At 49.7% G+C, this 19940-nt stretch overlaps 1 protein-coding gene across 3 annotated transcripts in view; it reads right to left on the reverse strand.

The window, feature by feature from the left end:
- Window positions 1-19940, reverse strand: part of ninl (ninein-like) — a 126557-nt gene that overhangs the window by 54016 nt on the left and 52601 nt on the right. For all 3 annotated transcript variants that reach the window (XM_073051499.1, XM_073051500.1, XM_073051498.1), the window contains exons 10-13: window positions 15703-15843; window positions 13377-13551; window positions 11032-11142; window positions 7030-7119 (exon numbers count right to left, since the gene is read on the reverse strand). In XM_073051499.1, the coding sequence (XP_072907600.1) occupies window positions 7030-7119; window positions 11032-11142; window positions 13377-13551; window positions 15703-15843 (517 nt within the window). The remainder of the gene's footprint in view (window positions 1-7029; window positions 7120-11031; window positions 11143-13376; window positions 13552-15702; window positions 15844-19940) is intronic.

Here is a 19940-nt window from a genome sequence, read left to right on the forward strand (position 1 = left end):
CCCCGACCCTCTCCACACCATCCTAAACAGATCCCCTGACCCTCTCCACACCATCTTATACAGATCCCCTGACCCTCTCCACACCATCCTATACAGATCCCCAACACTCTCCACACCATCCTATACAGATCCCCCGACCCTCTCCACGTCATCCTATACAGATCCCCCGACCCTCTCCACACCATCCTATACAGATCCCCCGACCCTCTCCACACCATCCTCTACAGATCCCCAACACTCTCCACACCATCCTATACAGATCCCCCGACCCTCTCCACGTCATCCTATACAGATCCCCAACACTCTCCACACCATCCTATACAGATCCCCCGACCCTCTCCACGTCATCCTATACAGATCCCCCGACCCTCTCCACACCATCCTATACAGATCCCCCGACCATCTCCACCCCATCCTATACAGATCCCCCGACCCTCTCCACACCATCCTATACAGATCCCCAACACTCTCCACACCATCCTATACAGATCCCCTGACCCTCTCCACACCATCCTATACAGATCCCCTGACCCTCTCCACGTCATCCTATACAGATCCCCTGACCCTCTCCACGTCATCCTATACAGATCCCCGACCCTCTCCACACCATCCTATACAGATCCCCTGACCCTCTCCACACCATCCTATACAGATCCCCTGACCCTCTCCACACCATCCTATACAGATCCCCCGACCCTCTCCACACCATCCTATACAGATCCCCCGACACTCTCCACACCATCCTATACAGATCCCCCGACCCTCTCCACACCATCCTATACAGATCCCCCGACCCTCTCCACACCATCCTATACAGATCCCCCGACCCTCTCCACACCATCCTATACAGATCCCCCGACCCTCTCCACACCATCCTATACAGATCCCCCGACCCTCTCCACGTCATCCTATACAGATCCCCCGACCCTCTCCACGTCATCCTATACAGATCCCCCGACCCTCTCCACACCATCCTATACAGATCCCCCGACCCTCTCCACACCATCCTATACAGATCCCCCGACCCTCTCCACACCATCCTATACAGATCCCCCGACCCTCTCCACACCATCCTATACAGATCCCCCGACCCTCTCCACACCATCCTATACAGATCCCCCGACCCTCTCCACACCATCCTATACAGATCCCCCGACCCTCTCCACATCATCCTATACAGATCCCCCGACCATCTCCACCCCATCCTATACAGATCCCCCGACCCTCTCCACGTCATCCTATACAGATCCCCCGACCCTCTCCACACCATCCTATACAGATCCCCCGACCCTCTCCACACCATCCTATACAGATCCCCCGACCCTCTCCACGTCATCCTATACAGATCCCCCGACCCTCTCCACACCATCCTATACAGATCCCCTGACCCTCTCCACGTCATCCTATACAGATCCCCCGACCCTCTCCACACCATCCTATACAGATCCCCCAACCCTCTCCACGTCATCCTATACAGATCCCCCGACCCTCTCCACGTCATCCTATACAGATCCCCTGACCCTCTCCACACCATCCTATACAGATCCCCTGACCCTCTCCACGTCATCCTATACAGATCCCCCGACCCTCTCCACGTCATCCTATACAGATCCCCTGACCCTCTCCACACCATCCTATACAGATCCCCTGACCCTCTCCACACCATCCTATACAGATCCCCCGACCCTCTCCACACCATCCTATACAGATCCCCTGACCCTCTCCACACCATCCTCTACAGATCCCCCGACCCTCTCCACACCATCCTATACAGATCCCCCGACCCTCTCCACACCATCCTATACAGATCCCCAACACTCTCCACACCATCCTATACAGATCCCCTGACCCTCTCCACACCATCCTAAACAGATCCCCTGACCCTCTCCACACCATCCTCTACAGATCCCCTGACCCTCTCCACACCATCCTATACAGATCCCCTGACCCTCTCCACACCATCCTATACAGATCCCCAACACTCTCCACACCATCCTATACAGATCCCCTGACCCTCTCCACACCATCCTATACAGATCCCCTGACCCTCTCCACACCATCCTATACAGATCCCCCGACCCTCTCCACGCCATCCTATACAGATCCCCTGACCCTCTCCACACCATCCGATACAGATCCCCTGACCCTCTCCACACCATCCTATACAGATCCCCCGACACTCTCCACACCATCCTCTACAGATCCCCCGACCCTCTCCACACCATCCTATACAGATCCCCCGACCCTCTCCACGTCATCCTATACAGATCCCCGACCCTCTCAACGTCATCCTATACAGATCCCCTGACCCTCTCCACACCATCTTATACAGATCCCCTGACCCTCTCCACACCATCCTATACAGATCCCCAACACTCTCCACACCATCCTATACAGATCCCCCGACCCTCTCCACGTCATCCTATACAGATCCCCCGACCCTCTCCACACCATCCTATACAGATCCCCCGACCCTCTCCACGTCATCCTATACAGATCCCCTGACCCTCTCCACACCATCCTATACAGATCCCCAACACTCTCCACACCATCCTATACAGATCCCCCGACCCTCTCCACGTCATCCTATACAGATCCCCCGACCCTCTCCACACCATCCTATACAGATCCCCCGACCATCTCCACCCCATCCTATACAGATCCCCCGACCCTCTCCACGTCATCCTATACAGATCCCCCGACCCTCTCCACACCATCATATACAGATCCCCCGACCCTCTCCACACCATCCTATACAGATCCCCCGACCCTCTCCACACCATCCTAAACAGATCCCCTGACCCTCTCCACACCATCTTATACAGATCCCCTGACCCTCTCCACACCATCCTATACAGATCCCCAACACTCTCCACACCATCCTATACAGATCCCCCGACCCTCTCCACGTCATCCTATACAGATCCCCCGACCCTCTCCACACCATCCTATACAGATCCCCCGACCCTCTCCACACCATCCTCTACAGATCCCCAACACTCTCCACACCATCCTATACAGATCCCCCGACCCTCTCCACGTCATCCTATACAGATCCCCAACACTCTCCACACCATCCTATACAGATCCCCCGACCCTCTCCACGTCATCCTATACAGATCCCCCGACCCTCTCCACACCATCCTATACAGATCCCCCGACCATCTCCACCCCATCCTATACAGATCCCCCGACCCTCTCCACACCATCCTATACAGATCCCCAACACTCTCCACACCATCCTATACAGATCCCCTGACCCTCTCCACACCATCCTATACAGATCCCCTGACCCTCTCCACGTCATCCTATACAGATCCCCTGACCCTCTCCACGTCATCCTATACAGATCCCCGACCCTCTCCACACCATCCTATACAGATCCCCTGACCCTCTCCACACCATCCTATACAGATCCCCTGACCCTCTCCACACCATCCTATACAGATCCCCCGACCCTCTCCACACCATCCTATACAGATCCCCCGACACTCTCCACACCATCCTATACAGATCCCCCGACCCTCTCCACACCATCCTATACAGATCCCCCGACCCTCTCCACACCATCCTATACAGATCCCCCGACCCTCTCCACACCATCCTATACAGATCCCCCGACCCTCTCCACACCATCCTATACAGATCCCCCGACCCTCTCCACGTCATCCTATACAGATCCCCCGACCCTCTCCACGTCATCCTATACAGATCCCCCGACCCTCTCCACACCATCCTATACAGATCCCCCGACCCTCTCCACACCATCCTATACAGATCCCCCGACCCTCTCCACACCATCCTATACAGATCCCCCGACCCTCTCCACACCATCCTATACAGATCCCCCGACCCTCTCCACACCATCCTATACAGATCCCCCGACCCTCTCCACACCATCCTATACAGATCCCCCGACCCTCTCCACATCATCCTATACAGATCCCCCGACCATCTCCACCCCATCCTATACAGATCCCCCGACCCTCTCCACGTCATCCTATACAGATCCCCCGACCCTCTCCACACCATCCTATACAGATCCCCCGACCCTCTCCACACCATCCTATACAGATCCCCCGACCCTCTCCACACCATCCTATACAGATCCCCCGACCCTCTCCACACCATCCTAAACAGATCCCCTGACCCTCTCCACACCATCCTATACAGATCCCCAGCACTCTCCACACCATCCTATACAGATCCCCTGACCCTCTCCACGTCATCCTATACAGATCCCCCGACCCTCTCCACACCATCCTATACAGATCCCCTGACCCTCTCCACGTCATCCTATACAGATCCCCCGACCCTCTCCACACCATCCTATACAGATCCCCCGACCCTCTCCACGTCATCCTATACAGATCCCCCGACCCTCTCCACGTCATCCTATACAGATCCCCCGACCCTCTCCACACCATCCTATACAGATCCCCTGACCCTCTCCACACCATCCTATACAGATCCCCCGACCCTCTCCACACCATCCTATACAGATCCCCAACACTCTCCACACCATCCTATACAGATCCCCTGACCCTCTCCACACCATCCTAAACAGATCCCCTGACCCTCTCCACACCATCCTCTACAGATCCCCTGACCCTCTCCACACCATCCTATACAGATCCCCTGACCCTCTCCACACCATCCTGTACGGATCCCCTGACCCTCTCCACGTCATCCTATACATATCCCCCGACACTCTCCACACCATCCTATACAGATCCCCCGACACTCACCACACCATCCTATACAGATCCCCTGACCCTCTCCACACCATCCTATACAGATCCCAACCCTCTCCACACCATCCTATACAGATCCCCCAACCCTCTCCACACCATCCTATACAGATCCCCTGACCCTCTCCACACCATCCTATACAGATCCCCTGACCTTCTCCACACCATCCTATACAGATCCCCCGACCCTCTCCACACCATCCTATACAGATCCCCTGACCCTCTCCACACCATCCTATACAGATCCCCTGACCCTCTCCACGTCATCCTATACAGATCCCCTGACCCTCTCCACACCATCCTATACAGATCCCCCGACCCTCTCCACACCATCCTATACAGATCCCCTGACCCTCTCCACACCATCCTATACAGATCCCCCGACCCTCTCCACGTCATCCTATACAGATCCCCCGACCCTCTCCATGTCATCCTATACAGATCCCCCGACACTCTCCACACCATCCTATACAGATCCCGACACTCTCCACACCATCCTATACAGATCCCCTGACCCTCTCCACACCATCCTATACAGATCCCCAACACTCTCCACACCATCCTATACAGATCCCCTGACCCTCTCCACACTATCCTATACAGATCCCCTGACCCTCTCCACACCATCCTATACAGATCCCCCGACCCTCTCCACACCATCCTGTACAGATCCCCCGACCCTCTCCACGTCATCCTATACATATCCCCCGACACTCTCCACACCATCCTATACAGATCCCCCGACCCTCTCCACACCATCCTATACAGATCCCCCGACCCTCTCCACACCATCCTATACAGATCCCTTGACCCTCTCCACACCATCCTATACAGATCCCCTGACCCTCTCCACACCATCCTATACAGATCCCCCGACACTCTCCACACCATCCTATACAGATCCCGACCCTCCCCACGTCATCCTATACAGATCCCCCGACCCTCTCCACATCATCCTATACAGATCCCCTGACCCTCTCCACGTCATCCTATACAGATCCCGACCCTCCCCACGTCAGTCCTAAATAGATCTCCTGGACACACAATCTCCACCAGCCAGGAATTTAATGAGCCACCCCTACCTGCCCAGGCCTCCAGTGATTTAGAGTGAGTGGGGTATCTATTTCCACCTAGGGGGTGGTGCACGCATGGAACAAGCTGCCAGAGGAAGTGGTTGAGGCAGTTCAGTGGAATCAGCTACAAGCTCTGGGAAGGGTACCTGCAGAGGCATATGGGCTGAAGGCTGGAAATTCGGTCTGGATGTTTGGGCATGGACTCGTCTGACCAAAGGGCCAGTACTCTCTCCGAGCCTACAGTGTGAGAAAGTGGAGTGTAGGTGGACCCATTAAATGGAAACCATGATGAGGCAGGGTGGGAGATGAAGAGTTCATGTTCAAGTGGGATGATGGAGCTCTGATACCAGTGGGATGACGGATGCTCTCCTCGAGCCTGGTGGTTCGTATGCTCTCAGGCTTTTGAATCTCCTGCCCAATGGGAGAGGGGAAAAGAAGAGTGACAATGTGAGAGGAATCCCCGTTTATGTGGCTGCTCTCCTGAGGGAGCCGGAAATAAGCGGAGTTGGTTGGAAGGAAGGCTGATTTGCATGAGCTGTGCTCACGACTCTGCAATTTCTTGTGGTCCTGGGCAGATCTGTCGCTATACCAACCCGCGCTTTCTACGGTGCATCTATGAAAATCGGTAAGAGTCATCGGGGGACAATGCCTTCTGCTTTCAGACTTTCATGCATCCCTCCACATCAACAATGCTCCCAGGCCCTTCAACTCCCAGTATCCCACACCACTCCAGTCCTGGCCTCCCTGATTTTGACTGCTGCATCTGCCAAGTTTCAAGATCAAGAAAGATTACCGGTGGTTTTATTTGTCACACGTACATCGAAGCATAAAGTGAAATGCATCGATTGCATCAAATCCACCCAGCGAGGACCGTGCTGGGCAGCCCCCAGGTGTCGCCATGCTTCCATCGCCCATATAGCACGCCGACAACTCACTAGTCCTAACTCTGTATCCTAGGAACGTGGGAGGAAACCGCGGCACCCAGGGGAAACCCACGTGGTTATGGGGAGAGCGTACAAACTCTTTACAGGCAGCGGTGGGAATTGAACCCGTCGATGATCACCGACGTTGTAAACGCATTACGGTAATCGCTTACCGTGACTGCCTTTGCTTCCCTCTCCATGCCTCTCCTTTCCCCTTTACACTGAACACAGATGTCTTTGGCCAAACTCCCCAACACGGGCTCACACGTGACCAACACCTACCCTGCACTGTTGCTCATATGCCACGATAATCTCCGTAAAACGCTCCTCCTGTCCCGATAGCTCCAAGTTCGGATGATCCAGGGCTCCAAACTGCAGTGTGGGGTGGGATGGAAGGGAAAGGGAAATGCACATTAGACAAAGCACAGCAGGGGTGTCATGATCTATTGTTGTCAGTTTGAACCCAGAATAATGCCAATTCATCCTGCTACTTGGTTCTAATTGAACTCATGGAATACAGCATGGAAACAGGCCCTTTGGCCCAACTCGTCCAGGCTAGTCCTGGTGGCCATCAAGCCAGTCCCCATTTGCCCACGTCCCTCTAAACAGGCCGTATCCACGTGCTTTGATTGGCGGTCCTGTCAAACCCCCGAGACCTTGGAACAAAAACCTGCAGACGTTGGAAATCAGAGAGCAAAAACACTGGAAGCTCTTGGCAAGGCAGCTGGGAGAAACAAAATGGGCATCTCTGGACAAGGACCCTTCTTCAGAATGGGGAACATCAGAAAACAAGCGAGGTGGGGGTCAGATGGAGAGCGGAATATACTGACAGGGTGCAGACCAAAGCTGTCAATGGGTATCAGACTAAAATGATGCATAGATGTTGAAATAAAAACTACAAGCATACTCTTGGAGCGAGACAGTGGTGGTTGACCTCAGTGCTAAAGTTTATCAATTTCAGGAAAGCCCTCTTCCTCCACCAGATGTGGTTTTAACACCGTTTCACTTTACACTTCTTTCCTTTTCTCTTTAGCATTTTATCCCAAGCACCTTTTTGTATAGTCATTACATTGCAAATTTTGGTCTCACGGTTGTCCCACTCAGTAATTTAACATGTGTGTCCTCTCACAATTCCTGCCTTAATAAAGGGTCCTTGCTTTGTCCCCCATGGACGCTGCCCAACCTGCTGAGGGTGTCCTGTCTTCTGATTCTCCTCCCAATTTGAGTGTGACAGGTTGACCTGCTGAGGACCCTGTGAACAGCGTCAATGGCGCAGGGGTAGGGATCACATGACCTGCTTGCATGTGTACTTATGATGTCACTTCCTCTCCTTCCCAAAAGATCCAACATGTAAATTGCCAGGCCAGCCAAACAACAAAGGGTGGGTCAACTATCTGGGTAGATGAAGGATTTGATCAATGTGAATGCTTTTAAAATCTCTGGATCAATTTCCATCCCCTTTTAATTGTCTACCCGTTCCTGTGAATAATTATATTGGCACGCGACTTCCACAAAACTCCTTCCCCATTATATCTCAGACTGAACCAGAGCTCGGTCCTTCGTGGTCTCACACAGACCAAAGCCACCCTGCCTCTGTCAGTCCAGAGACACTGAGAAATCCTGGAGAGCTGGATTGCAACCCGAGGCAAAGGAATAAAGATTAGCTTTATTTGTCACATAATCTTTCAAAACATCCAAACATACAGTGAAACACGTCGCTTGCTTCAAATCAAATCAAAGGCCCAACATCTGTGAATCCAAGTCCAAGTCTGCTGTAAGCCAAAGAAGACGGCCTGCCCTGGGGTTAGATGGACGTCTACACACGCAGATGGGAGGGAAGAACGGGTGGGATCTTGCTCTTGTTGCTTGCTGTGTCGTTCTGCTGAGCACCACGGGCTTGCCCTGTTGGTGCGGAATGTGTGGCGACACTCGTTGGCTGCCCCCAGCACCCCCTCAGGTGCACGTGGGTTGTTACTGCAAATCATGCATTCCACTGTACGTGAACCTCCTCCAGCTGCAGAAGATGGTCAAGGCAGAGGTCCGGCTGTGGCCACCAGCATGACTCCCTCATGCTCACTGCCCAGCCGAAAACCAATATCTGAATGAGGGATGAGGGAATAGTGGCTTCAAAAATAGATTCCACGGTGCCTTAAAAGCAGAACACATTGGTGACCAAGGTGTGTAAAATGGTGTGCGGTCCTATCAACCCATCGATGCAATTCGAGCCAAGTATGATGGGGTTGTCTACGAGATGTTAGGATGAATTGCCCTCATGTTCCACCTCCGCACAGGCCCGCAGGCAATGGCACACACAGCCCTGCTCCTATTTGTGTAATTTTAATATTTCTTTACTTTACTTTACTTTATACTTTATTCATCCCCATGGGGAAATTCAACTTTTTTTTTCCAATGTCCCATACACTTGTTGTATCAAAACTAATTACATACAATACTTAACTCAGTAAAAAATATGATATGCATCTAAATCACTATCTCAAAAAGCATTAATAATAGCTTTTAAAAAGTTTTTAAGTCCTGGCGGTTGAATTGTAAAGCCTAATGGCATTGGGGAGTATTGACCTCTTCATCCTGTCTGAGGAGCATTGCATCGATAGTAACCTGTCGCTGAAACTGCTTCTCTGTCTCTGGATGGTGCTATGTAGAGGATGTTCAGAGTTTTCCATAATTGACCGTAGCCTACTCAGCGCCCTTCGCTCAGCTACCGATGTTAAACTCTCCAGTACTTTGCCCACGACAGAGCCCGCCTTCCTTACCAGCTTATTAAGACGTGAGGCGTCCCTCTTCTTAATGCTTCCTCCCCAACACGCCACCACAAAGAAGAGGGCGCTCTCCACAACTGACCTATAGAACATCTTCAGCATCTCACTACAGACATTGAATGACGCCAACCTTCTAAGGAAGTACAGTCGACTCTGTGCCTTCCTGCACAAGGCATCTGTGTTTATATATTAATATTTATATTTAATAATTATTGCAGTGTGCTGGTGTGTGTCTATCTGAGTACATAATGTTTTACAGGAACACGGGAGTCCCTCAAACCTGCCCCCACGCACCCACCCCTCCCCCCATGTTCCACACGGCTGTGGCTAGATTACACCAGACACAATGCTTCTTCTGTGGCTGTTCCCAATAACCCTTAATTCTTCGGTCTTTCCAATATTTGTCCATCTCCTGGATATTAGACGTGGATTCCCTTAGTGGAGAACGCCTGTGAGTGACTTTGCTTAACGGGGAGAGGCTGATACACAGGCAGCCACCTCACGGTCCTTGACAGATCGTGGGGTCAGGGTCCAGTGGCATGGAGGGCAAGATGACTGGGGAGCCTTCACTGCCGTTGTGACGTGTCACCATCTTCCGCCAGCTCCACCTTTGAGGCCCTGGCTGATCGCTCTTTGTCTGGGATCTCCCTTTGACCTCACCACCACCAGTGACCCCGGCTAAACTCCAGACACTATCGCGCTTGGGATCTCAGGAAGTGACAAGGAGACAATCCTCGGAGAAGCAGTCACGTCACAGAAAGGGCAAAGCAGATACACCAGTCGGCAGAAATAGTATGCAGCGAGACTCCTGGACACTGAAGAGAGGGAGAACAAGACTCGAAGAGTTAAATGGCAGTGCAAATCAGAATGTCTTTAGGTGGTGTGGAGATTGTTTTGTCTCGGAAGCTGACGTTCCAGGGAGTTGGTTTGAATTCATTTGCCCCGGGGTGGGGGGGTCAGGCCCATCAACAATGTGAGCACTCACAGGTTTGAATTTGCAGCCTGCAAACACAGTCCCAAATTCATGGGCTGACCTACAATCCGAGAGATTTTGAAGGTCCAATAAACCAAGCCAGTTAAAGAGGGGAGAAAAACCACCTCCCTCCCCCATTCCGAATCCGGTACAGCCACCCACCAACAACACACACGACAGCCCCACAAGGCAGCACAGTGGCACCGCTGATAAAACTGGTCCAGTGACGCAGTTTCAGCCCTGAGCCCTGGAGTTTGCATGTTCTTCCTGTGCTTTGGAGTTTCTTCCCCTCCCATATCCCCAAGGTCAGCAAGTTCATTGGCTGGGCAACTTGCCCCTGCCCTATTGGTTGGGGTGGGGGGGGTTAGTTGATGGTAATGTATTTATTGTAGGATTGATATCAATGGGTATTTGACAATTAGAATGATGGGCTGAAGGGTCTTTTCATGCTGTACCTCTCAATGACCCTCGATAGCCCCCTCACCAACAGGAAGGACCCCATTCAAACCTGAGCAAGGACAAAGTACTTGCTTTTTCTCTCAGCATGTAGTCAAGGTCCTTCTGCAACCTGCTGACTAACTTCTCAGACTCAGCCAACTTCTCCACCGTTTCCGTCAGTTCCTTCTGCAGTCGCGCGCTCTCCTGTTGAAGAGGAAAGCTTTTGTTGAATAACAACATGCAAATTGTTTACCCACCAGGGCTCAGTTTGTAACCCTCTCAACTCCAAGTCAGTTGGTAATCGGTTTATTATTATTCACTGAGATACAGTGAAAACTGTTTTACATTCTATCCGTACAGATCAACTCACCCTATCAGCACATCGAGGGGAAGCAACGACAGAATACAGAATACATCAGTTATGGAGAAAATTCAGTGCAGGCAGACATTTAGGTGCAAGGCCATACAAAGGGAGATCTTGAAGTCAAGAGATCTTATCATATAAGAGGTCTGTTTAAAAATGATGTCACAGAGTACAACATCACAGAAACAGGCCCTTCAGCCCATCTAGTCCATGCCAACCCAACCTTCTGCCTAGTCCCATCAACCTGCACCTGGACCACAGTTCTCCATACCCCTCCCATCTAAGTACCTATCCAAGCTTCTCTTAAATGTTACAATCGAACTTGCAGCTACCATTTCCACTGGCCGCATTCACATCTCCCTCCGATTGAAGAAGTTTCCCCTTAACTACTTGACCTTTCACCTTAAACCTGTGACCTCCAGTTCTAGCATCACCCAACCCGACGGCATTAGCAGAATAGAAGCTATCCTTGAATCTTGAGCTACGGGTTCAAGTTCCACCCCTGGAATCTGAGCACATGCCAAACCACAGGAGTGTTGTACCGTCACAGGCCATTTTTCTTTTAGAGGTGACATTGAGGGCCATGCTCTTCCTAAGCTGCCAGGATTCAAGGAAAAGCAAAAGAGCTGAGGTTGCCACCTAGGTCATAACTTACCCTGCAGTTTATAAGAAACGTGTTATATGTACTGAAAATGTAGTGGGTGTTAAATAAATACAAACTTTCCAACTTTATGCTTTGAATGAGAGTGAAACAAAAGTTATTCAGTTCAAAGTAAAACTATTATCACAGTTTATATATATATATATACATAACCTGAGATTCAGTGTCTTTTGAGCTCGTTCATTATGTGTAGTGTCGTATGACATGGGCGACCGTGGTCTTTTCGTGACTTTGATTATTCTTGGCCAAGTTTTCTACAGAAGTGGTTTGCCGTTGCCGCTTTCTGGGCAGTGTCTTTACAAGACGGGTGACCCCAGCCATTACCAATGCTTCTCAGAGATTGCCTGCCTGGCAGCAGTGGTGGCATAACCAGGACTTGTGATCTGCACCAGCTGCTCATACAACCATCCACCACCTGCTCCCATGGCTTCATGTGACCCTGATCGGGGGGCTAAACAGGTGCCACACCTTGCCCAAGGGTAACCTGCAGGTTAGTGGAGGGAAGGAGTGGCTTACACCTCTTTTGGTAGAGATGCAACTCTTGTGGGAACACTCAGTAATAGAATCAATGAAAGCCCATACCCAACAAGGTGGACCAACAACCAATGTTTCCCTGGGCTTCCCCCACATCCACTTACTATCACTCAGGTTTGCTATCAAGTTCCTGGGCCAATTTTAACCACTGCTCTACTCCTGAATATCAGCCATGTGCCCTTCTTTCCATCCCCAGTCCCTGTCAAAACAAGGGGCTCACTGATTTACTCCTGCTCCCCTTCACTCGTGTTCTAACAAGAAAGGCACAATATACACTAAGTGGGCCACTTTATTATGTACACCTGCTCATTAATGCAAATATCTAATCAGCCAATCATGTGGCAGCAACTCAATGCATAAAAGCATACAGACATGGTCAAAAGGTTCAGTTGTTGTTCAGGCCAAATATCGAAATGAGGAAGAAATGTGATCTGACAGTGGAATAATTGCTGGTGCCAGATGGGGTGGTTTGAGTATCTCAGCAATTGCTGATCTCCTGGGATTTTCACACACAACAGTTTCTGCTTTTTTACAGAGAATGGTGTGAAAAACAATAATTCCATTTCAGTGAGCAGTAGTTCTGTGGGCAAAGACACCTTGTTAATGAGAGAGGTCAGAGAAAAACGGTCAGACTGGTTCAAGCTGACAGGAAGGCGACACTAACTCAAATAACCACGTGTTACAATGGTGGTGTGCAGAAGAGCATCTCTGAATGCACAACATGTCAAACCTTGACGTGGATGGGCTACAGCAGCAGCTGACAACTCACATACAATTAGCGGCCACTTTATTAGGGACAACTCCTGGTCTTTGCCAGCACGAGGAGAAAAGAAACTGAGTGAAGTAAAAACTATCCCTTTCCTGCAGAGTGCAGCATACCTTCATTGTCAGGCTCAGCTTCTCCCGGGAAGAGATCTCATCCGATCGGAGGGAGTCCAGCTCCTGCTCCAGTTCTGCTTTCTGCATGTTCATCTGCTGTACAATCAGCTCCCAAGCCTTATCCATCTGAACCTTGGCTGTTGCCATCCTCTCCTTGTACCCCTGGTCCAAGTGCCTGAGGTGGGTGTTCGGAAGGGAGAGGCAAATTTGGGAAGGGTGGGAGAAAAGCCAGGTAACTGTTTACTGCGATTGACAAGTACACGGCAAGGCCAGGCTGAACATCTCAGAAACTCCAGAAACTACCGGAACGTCAAAGAGTTCAGGAGATGAAAATACATTTTTAAAAAGTCACTTCCTCAGAGAGCAAAGCGAGTTTAGCCATCTGGTGATTCACTCCTGGTAGGATCACTCAGTGTAGTAAGGTCAGGGGTGAGGTTCCAGACAGAGAGCAGTCCAACCATGACCTCAACGGTGGAGCTGATGGAAGACAATGACACAACACAACGGCAGTGAAGGTGGAGGAAGGCTGCAGCAGTGAAGGGTCCCCAGATGTCTTACGATCGATGCTACCGGACCCTGACCCTGATCTGTCAAGGACCAGGTGGTGGCTGCCCATATATCAGCCAACCCCACATTAAACAAAGTCACACACAGGCGTTCTCCATTAAGGAAGACCACTTCTTAACATCCAGAAGACGGACAAATGTTTGAAAGGTCGCAGAGTTAAGGGTTATTGGGAACAGGCACAGAAGAGGAAATGAGGCCAGTGTAGATGAGGAAACATAGTGGGGGGAGATCTGAGGGACTATGAAAGATTACATACTCTGATGGCACACACCAGCACACCACAATCATCATTATAAATAAAGAGATATTGGCGTACGGAATTAAAGTGCCACAAATAGGGAGCGGGGCTCTGCTGTAAAGGCTGTATGGAGGTGGAACAGAGCGAGTGGTGGTGGGTATGAAAGCAACAGAAGTTGTTGGCCAGGGTGGGGACCAGGGATCCGGACCTTCCGCGACTGACTGGGGCTGAAGTAATGAACAGGGCTATTGCACCAGTTGGGGAATTACGTTCTGCACGTGTGTAAGGCGAAGGTCGAACAGGGGCCTGTCGGGGGCAGAGTCGGGACCCAGTTTCTGTGATGTTACTCAGTTTATTCGGGGCTATTGCACCAGTTGGGGAATTACGTTCTGCATGTGTGTAAGGCGAAGGTCGAACAGGGGCCTGTCGGGGGCAGAGTCGGGACCCAGTTTCTGTGATGTTACTCAGTTTATTCGGGGCTATTGCACCAGTTGGGGAATTACGTTCTGCATGTGTGTAAGGCGAAGATCTCCGCCCCCTTGGTCGAACAGGGGCCTGTCGGGGGCAGAGTCGGGACCCAGTTTCTGTGATGTTACTCAGTTTATTCGGGGCTATTGCACCAGTTGGGGAATTACGTTCTGCACGTGTGTAAGGCGAAGATCTCCGCCCCCTTGGTTGAACAGGGGCCTGTCGGGGGCAGAGTCGGGACCCAGTTTCTGTGATGTTACTCAGTTCTGGTGGGCACACGGCTGAATATTTGGTGGGTGATGGAAGTGCGCTACCTGAGCAGCGGGCGATGGAAGGCCCTTCGGCTGCTGGGCGCCTCTATGTCGGAATGGAAATGGGAAGTCAAACTGAATTGAGAGGCAAGCAGGAGGTTGTGAATTTTACAGCAAACAGAGTGAAAGTGCTGGACAGTCTACGTCGGGTCTCTCCGATGTAGATGAGGCCACACTGGGAACACCAGATAAAGTACACAACTCCAACAGGTGAAGTGTTGCCTGGCCTGGAAGGATTTCTTCAGGCCCTCAATAGTGCTGAGAGAGGCTGTGTAGGGGCAGGTGCAGCACTTGACACACGTGCAAGGATAAGTGCCAGGAGGGAGGAGTAGACAAGGCTGCCGTATATAGAGTGCGATCCCGGCAGAATGCAGACAGTGGGGGTGAGGGGAAGATGCGTTTGGTGGTAGGATCGCGTTGAAGGAGGAGGAAGCTATGGGGAATGATGTGTTGAATGCGGAGGCTCATGGGGTTAGCTGCTCTAAGGCTTCCCTTAGCTGCTCTAGGGTAGGAATTCTAGAGCTTACAATGGGGTGGCATAGAGAAGGTAAATTCAATATAAGGGCAGAGACGTTTCTGAAAAGATCCTCAACAACGGCAGGAAGGGTTAGACAATAAACTGGCTTTATCAGTTAAACCCACACACAAAAATAGGTTCTTTTTACTGCACACAGAATAAACGTCAGCAGTGCTTGTAAGAGGAGGACATAATACTTAGAGCGATTTTACATCTCCCACTGACTTGAGTTTAGTCTCATTCAGCAGCTCAATGGTGGCATATCGATCATCGACCTCTTTGGCCAGCTGCTCATTTCGCTTCTCCGCTCGATCAAAGTCCATTCTCAACTTGTCTCTTTCCTTATACATCTGCTGGATCTGCCCCCTGCAAAATAAAATCAGAATCACCAGCCCCGTTCTTCATTCAACACAACTCCAGATTTAATTACGTCACCCAGATTTGAAAGTATGTAAGTGGTAAATATTCCAATCATCATTTGCATGCTTGTTAGATGAGAAATTAATTTTTCCTTAACATTATGGTATAATGTCTGTAGCATTATACTGTTGTATATTTAACTAATACAGTAGTTTATATGCACTTAATGTCAACTTGTATATCTACAGAATAGTTGTTATTATCTGTTAATATTATTGTGTTCTCATTTTGGAGGACCTGTCCTGGGCCCACTACTTAGGTGCAATTACAAAGGAAGCATGGCAGTGCCTCTACCTCCTCGGGAGTTTGCAAAGATTCGGCATGACATCTATAACTTTGACTAACGTCTATAGATGTGTGTTGGAGAGTATATTGACTGGCTGCATCACAGCCTGGTATGGAAACATGAATGCCCCAAATGGAAATTCCTACAAAACGTAGTGGTTACAGCCCAGTCTTTTATGAGTAAACCCCTTCCCGCCACTGAGCACACCTACATGAATCGTTGTCACAGGAAAGCAGCATCCATCATCAAGGACCCCCACCACCCAGGACATGCTCTCTTCCCACTGCTGTCATCAGGAAGGTGGTTCAGGAACCTCAGGACTCACACCACCGGGCTCAGGAACAGTTACTACCCCTCAACCATTGGGCTCTCGAACCAAAGCGGATAACTTCACTTGCCCCATCATTAAAATGTTCCTACAACTTATGGACTAATTTTCAAGTACTCTTCATCCCTTGTTCTCGATATTTATTGTTTATTTATTATTTCTTCCTTTTTATATTTGCAGTTTGTGTCCTTTGCACGCTGGTTGAATGCCCAACTCAGTGTTGTCTATCATTGATTCTATTATGGCTATTATTCTAGTAAGGAATTTTTGAGTACACCCACAAGGAACTTTGAACTCTATTTTACGTGCTGTGTATGATATATGTACTGAATGTTGCACCTTGGTCTCAGAGGGAAGTTGTTTTGTTTAGCTGTAAACATGTCTACCATTGAATGACAATACTCAAATGTCACTTGAGCATGTTTTATGGAGACAATTTAAAATTTTAATACATCAATATTTATTGGATATGGACCACCTACATTTTAATATTTTGTAAATACTGCAGATTCAGAGCAATACACACAAAATGCTGGATGAACTCAGCAGGTCAGGCAGCATCTATGGAAAAGAGTAAACAGTCGACGTTTCAGGCCGAGATCCTCCATCAGGATTGGAGAGGATGGAGGAAGAAACCACTCACGTTTTAATGTTTATTGTTTCTGCTGAGGTAGTCCGTGTTCCCAAGTCAGGAAAGTGCGCTTTTAAGCCACTGTTGGATCATTTGGAAATCCCGATGGCTCCACTCTTGGCTTAGGGCCCCTTCCTTTTCCCCCATTTCCCCACATTCCCTTTAAACTCACTGGGCTCCTGTTTCCTGTGCCCTCTTTAAACACAGCAGGGGTCCCGTTTCCAGTGTCCCTGTTAAACTCCCCTGCTACATTGGAAAATTCATTACCCTACTGCATAACGTATTAGAGAATTAAGATGCAGTGCGGCATCTCAAAGAGCAAAATCTGACGGTGGTGACGGTGTACCTGGAAGGGCATTGAATACCTGTGCCAGCGAATTGTCCAACGTGTCCAAGGACACCTTCAACCTCTCTCTGCTGCAGTAGGAGGTTCCCACCTGCTTCAAATAGGTGACAATCACACGAGTGCTCAGGATGAGCTGCCTCAATGACTCAGCCAGTGACACTCACATCCACTGTGATGAAGTGGTTTGCAAAGTTGGTCAAGGCTAGAATCAGCTCCTGTCCAAGCATGGATCTGGACCTGCAGTGGATGAAATTTCACTGGCTCTCGACTCAGCTTTGGATCACCTGGACAATACCTACGTCAGGCTGCTGTTTACTGAGTACAGCTCAGCGTTCAGCACATACAGTCCCTCAGTTCTAATCAACAAGCTCCAAAACTTGAGCCTCTGTACCTCCCTCTGCAACTGGATCCTTGACTGCCTCATCGAGAGACCACAGCAGAGTGGGTTGGAAATTATATCTTCTCCTCACCAACAATAAACCCCGGTGCACATTAAGGTTGCGAGCTCAGCCCAATGCTTTACTCTCTCTGCACTAACTGTGCCTCACTAGCCACTCTAACTGTGTGGCTAGGCACAGCAAAAATGTTTTCTATAAATTTGCTCACGATGCAACTATTGTTGCCAAAATTTCAGATGGTAACAAGGAGGCATATAGGAGTGAAGTAGATCAGCTGGTATCACAACAATAGCCTTGCACTCTTCGTCAGTAAGACCAAGGAATTGATTGTGGATTTCAGGAAGGGGAAGTTGAGGGAGCACACACCAGTCCTCATCGAGGGATCAGCAGTGGAAAGGGTGAGCACCTGGGTGTCAACGTCTCTGAAGATCTATCTTGGGCCCAACATACTGATGCAATTACAAAAAAAGCACAACAGCAGCCATATTTCACTAGGAGTTTGAGGAGACTTTAAGTGTCACCAAAGACTCTTGCACATTTCTACAGAAGTACCACGGAGAGCAGTCTAACTGAAGGGGCCACTGTGCAGAAATGGAAAGAGTGGCAGAGGATTGCAAACTCTGCCAGTTCCACCATGGAAACCAGCCTCCCCAGCATCCAGGACACCTTCAAAAGGCGATGCCTCAAAAAGGTGGCATCCATCATTAATCACCCAGGATCGCCCTGGAGAGGACCCAGGAGAGGATCGCCCTCTCTTCATTGCTACCAGACAGCCTGAAGACACACACTCAATGTTTTAGGAACAGCTTCTTCCTCTCCACCATCAGATTTCTGAACAGACAATGAACCCATGAACTTTCTCTTACTCTCTCATTGATCCTGTTTACAGTTACCGTTCTATAGATTTGCTGAGTGTGCCCGCAGGAAAATGAATCTCAGGGCTGTACGTGTTGACATTAATGTACTCTGATAATAAATTTTACTTTGAACTTTGATAGACAAGTATATTAATTTCTTATTGTAATTTATAGTACTTCTCGCTGTAGTATTGCACTGTACTGCTGCCACAAAACAACACATTTCACAACATACATCAGTGATAATAAACCTGATTCCGATTCAAAAGCAACGGAGCATGCAGCCGGGTTTGTAGCTCTGAGGAAAAATACCTTTAACAGCCAACAGATGGAGCAGGAAACAGCGAGCCTACAACCCACAGCCTTGCAAGTACCTACGAACTTGCAAAGTGTCTTTAACAGCTGCAGTCTCCCAAGTGGCACAAACCAACACGGGAGATTTGGCGAGAGGCAGAAATACTGCACGCAAAAGAGCTCGACATTTTCAGTTCACAAAGTGTTGCGGGCTCTTTCGCAAGCTCATTTAATGCAGCTAATTAAGCACTTCGATGGTAACGACTAAAATGTTGCTTTAAACAAGTGTGGACCAAGGGCTCTGAAACAGTATTTCGGAAAACAGTTACTCAAGGGACATTAAAACAAGTGCTTCTGTCCAAGACTGTGCTGATCAAACACATCCCATCAACCTCTCCCCACATCCTCTCGCTCTGACACACTAGGGCCAATTAACTTACCCACCTACACGTCTTTGGAATTTGAGAAGAAACTTGTGCAACTGGGGGAAACCCACAAGATCACAGGGAGAATCTACTTAGAAATTTGCACAGATTCATCACATAATCTAAAACTTTGCGTGTGGAGAATATTCACTGTGGCCCGGTATGGAAACACCAATGCCCAAGAATGGAAAACGACACAAAAAATGTTGGATACAGCCCAGTCACAGCTATAAGGAGCACTGCAACAAGAAAGCAGCATCCATCGGGAAGGATGCCCACTATTTAGGCCCTGCTGTCCTCTCACTACTTCCATCAGGAAGGAGGCACAGGAGCCTTCGGTCCCACACCACCAGGTTCAGGAACAGTTATTACCCTTCAACCATCAGGCTCCTGAACCGGTGTGGATAACTTCACTCACCTCAACACTGAACTGACTCCACAACCCATGGGCTCACTTTTAAGGGCTCTAAACTCAAAA

The sequence above is a fragment of the Hemitrygon akajei genome, chromosome 7 (genome assembly GCF_048418815.1).
Source record: "Hemitrygon akajei chromosome 7, sHemAka1.3, whole genome shotgun sequence".
Taxonomy (NCBI): Eukaryota; Metazoa; Chordata; class Chondrichthyes; order Myliobatiformes; family Dasyatidae; genus Hemitrygon; species Hemitrygon akajei.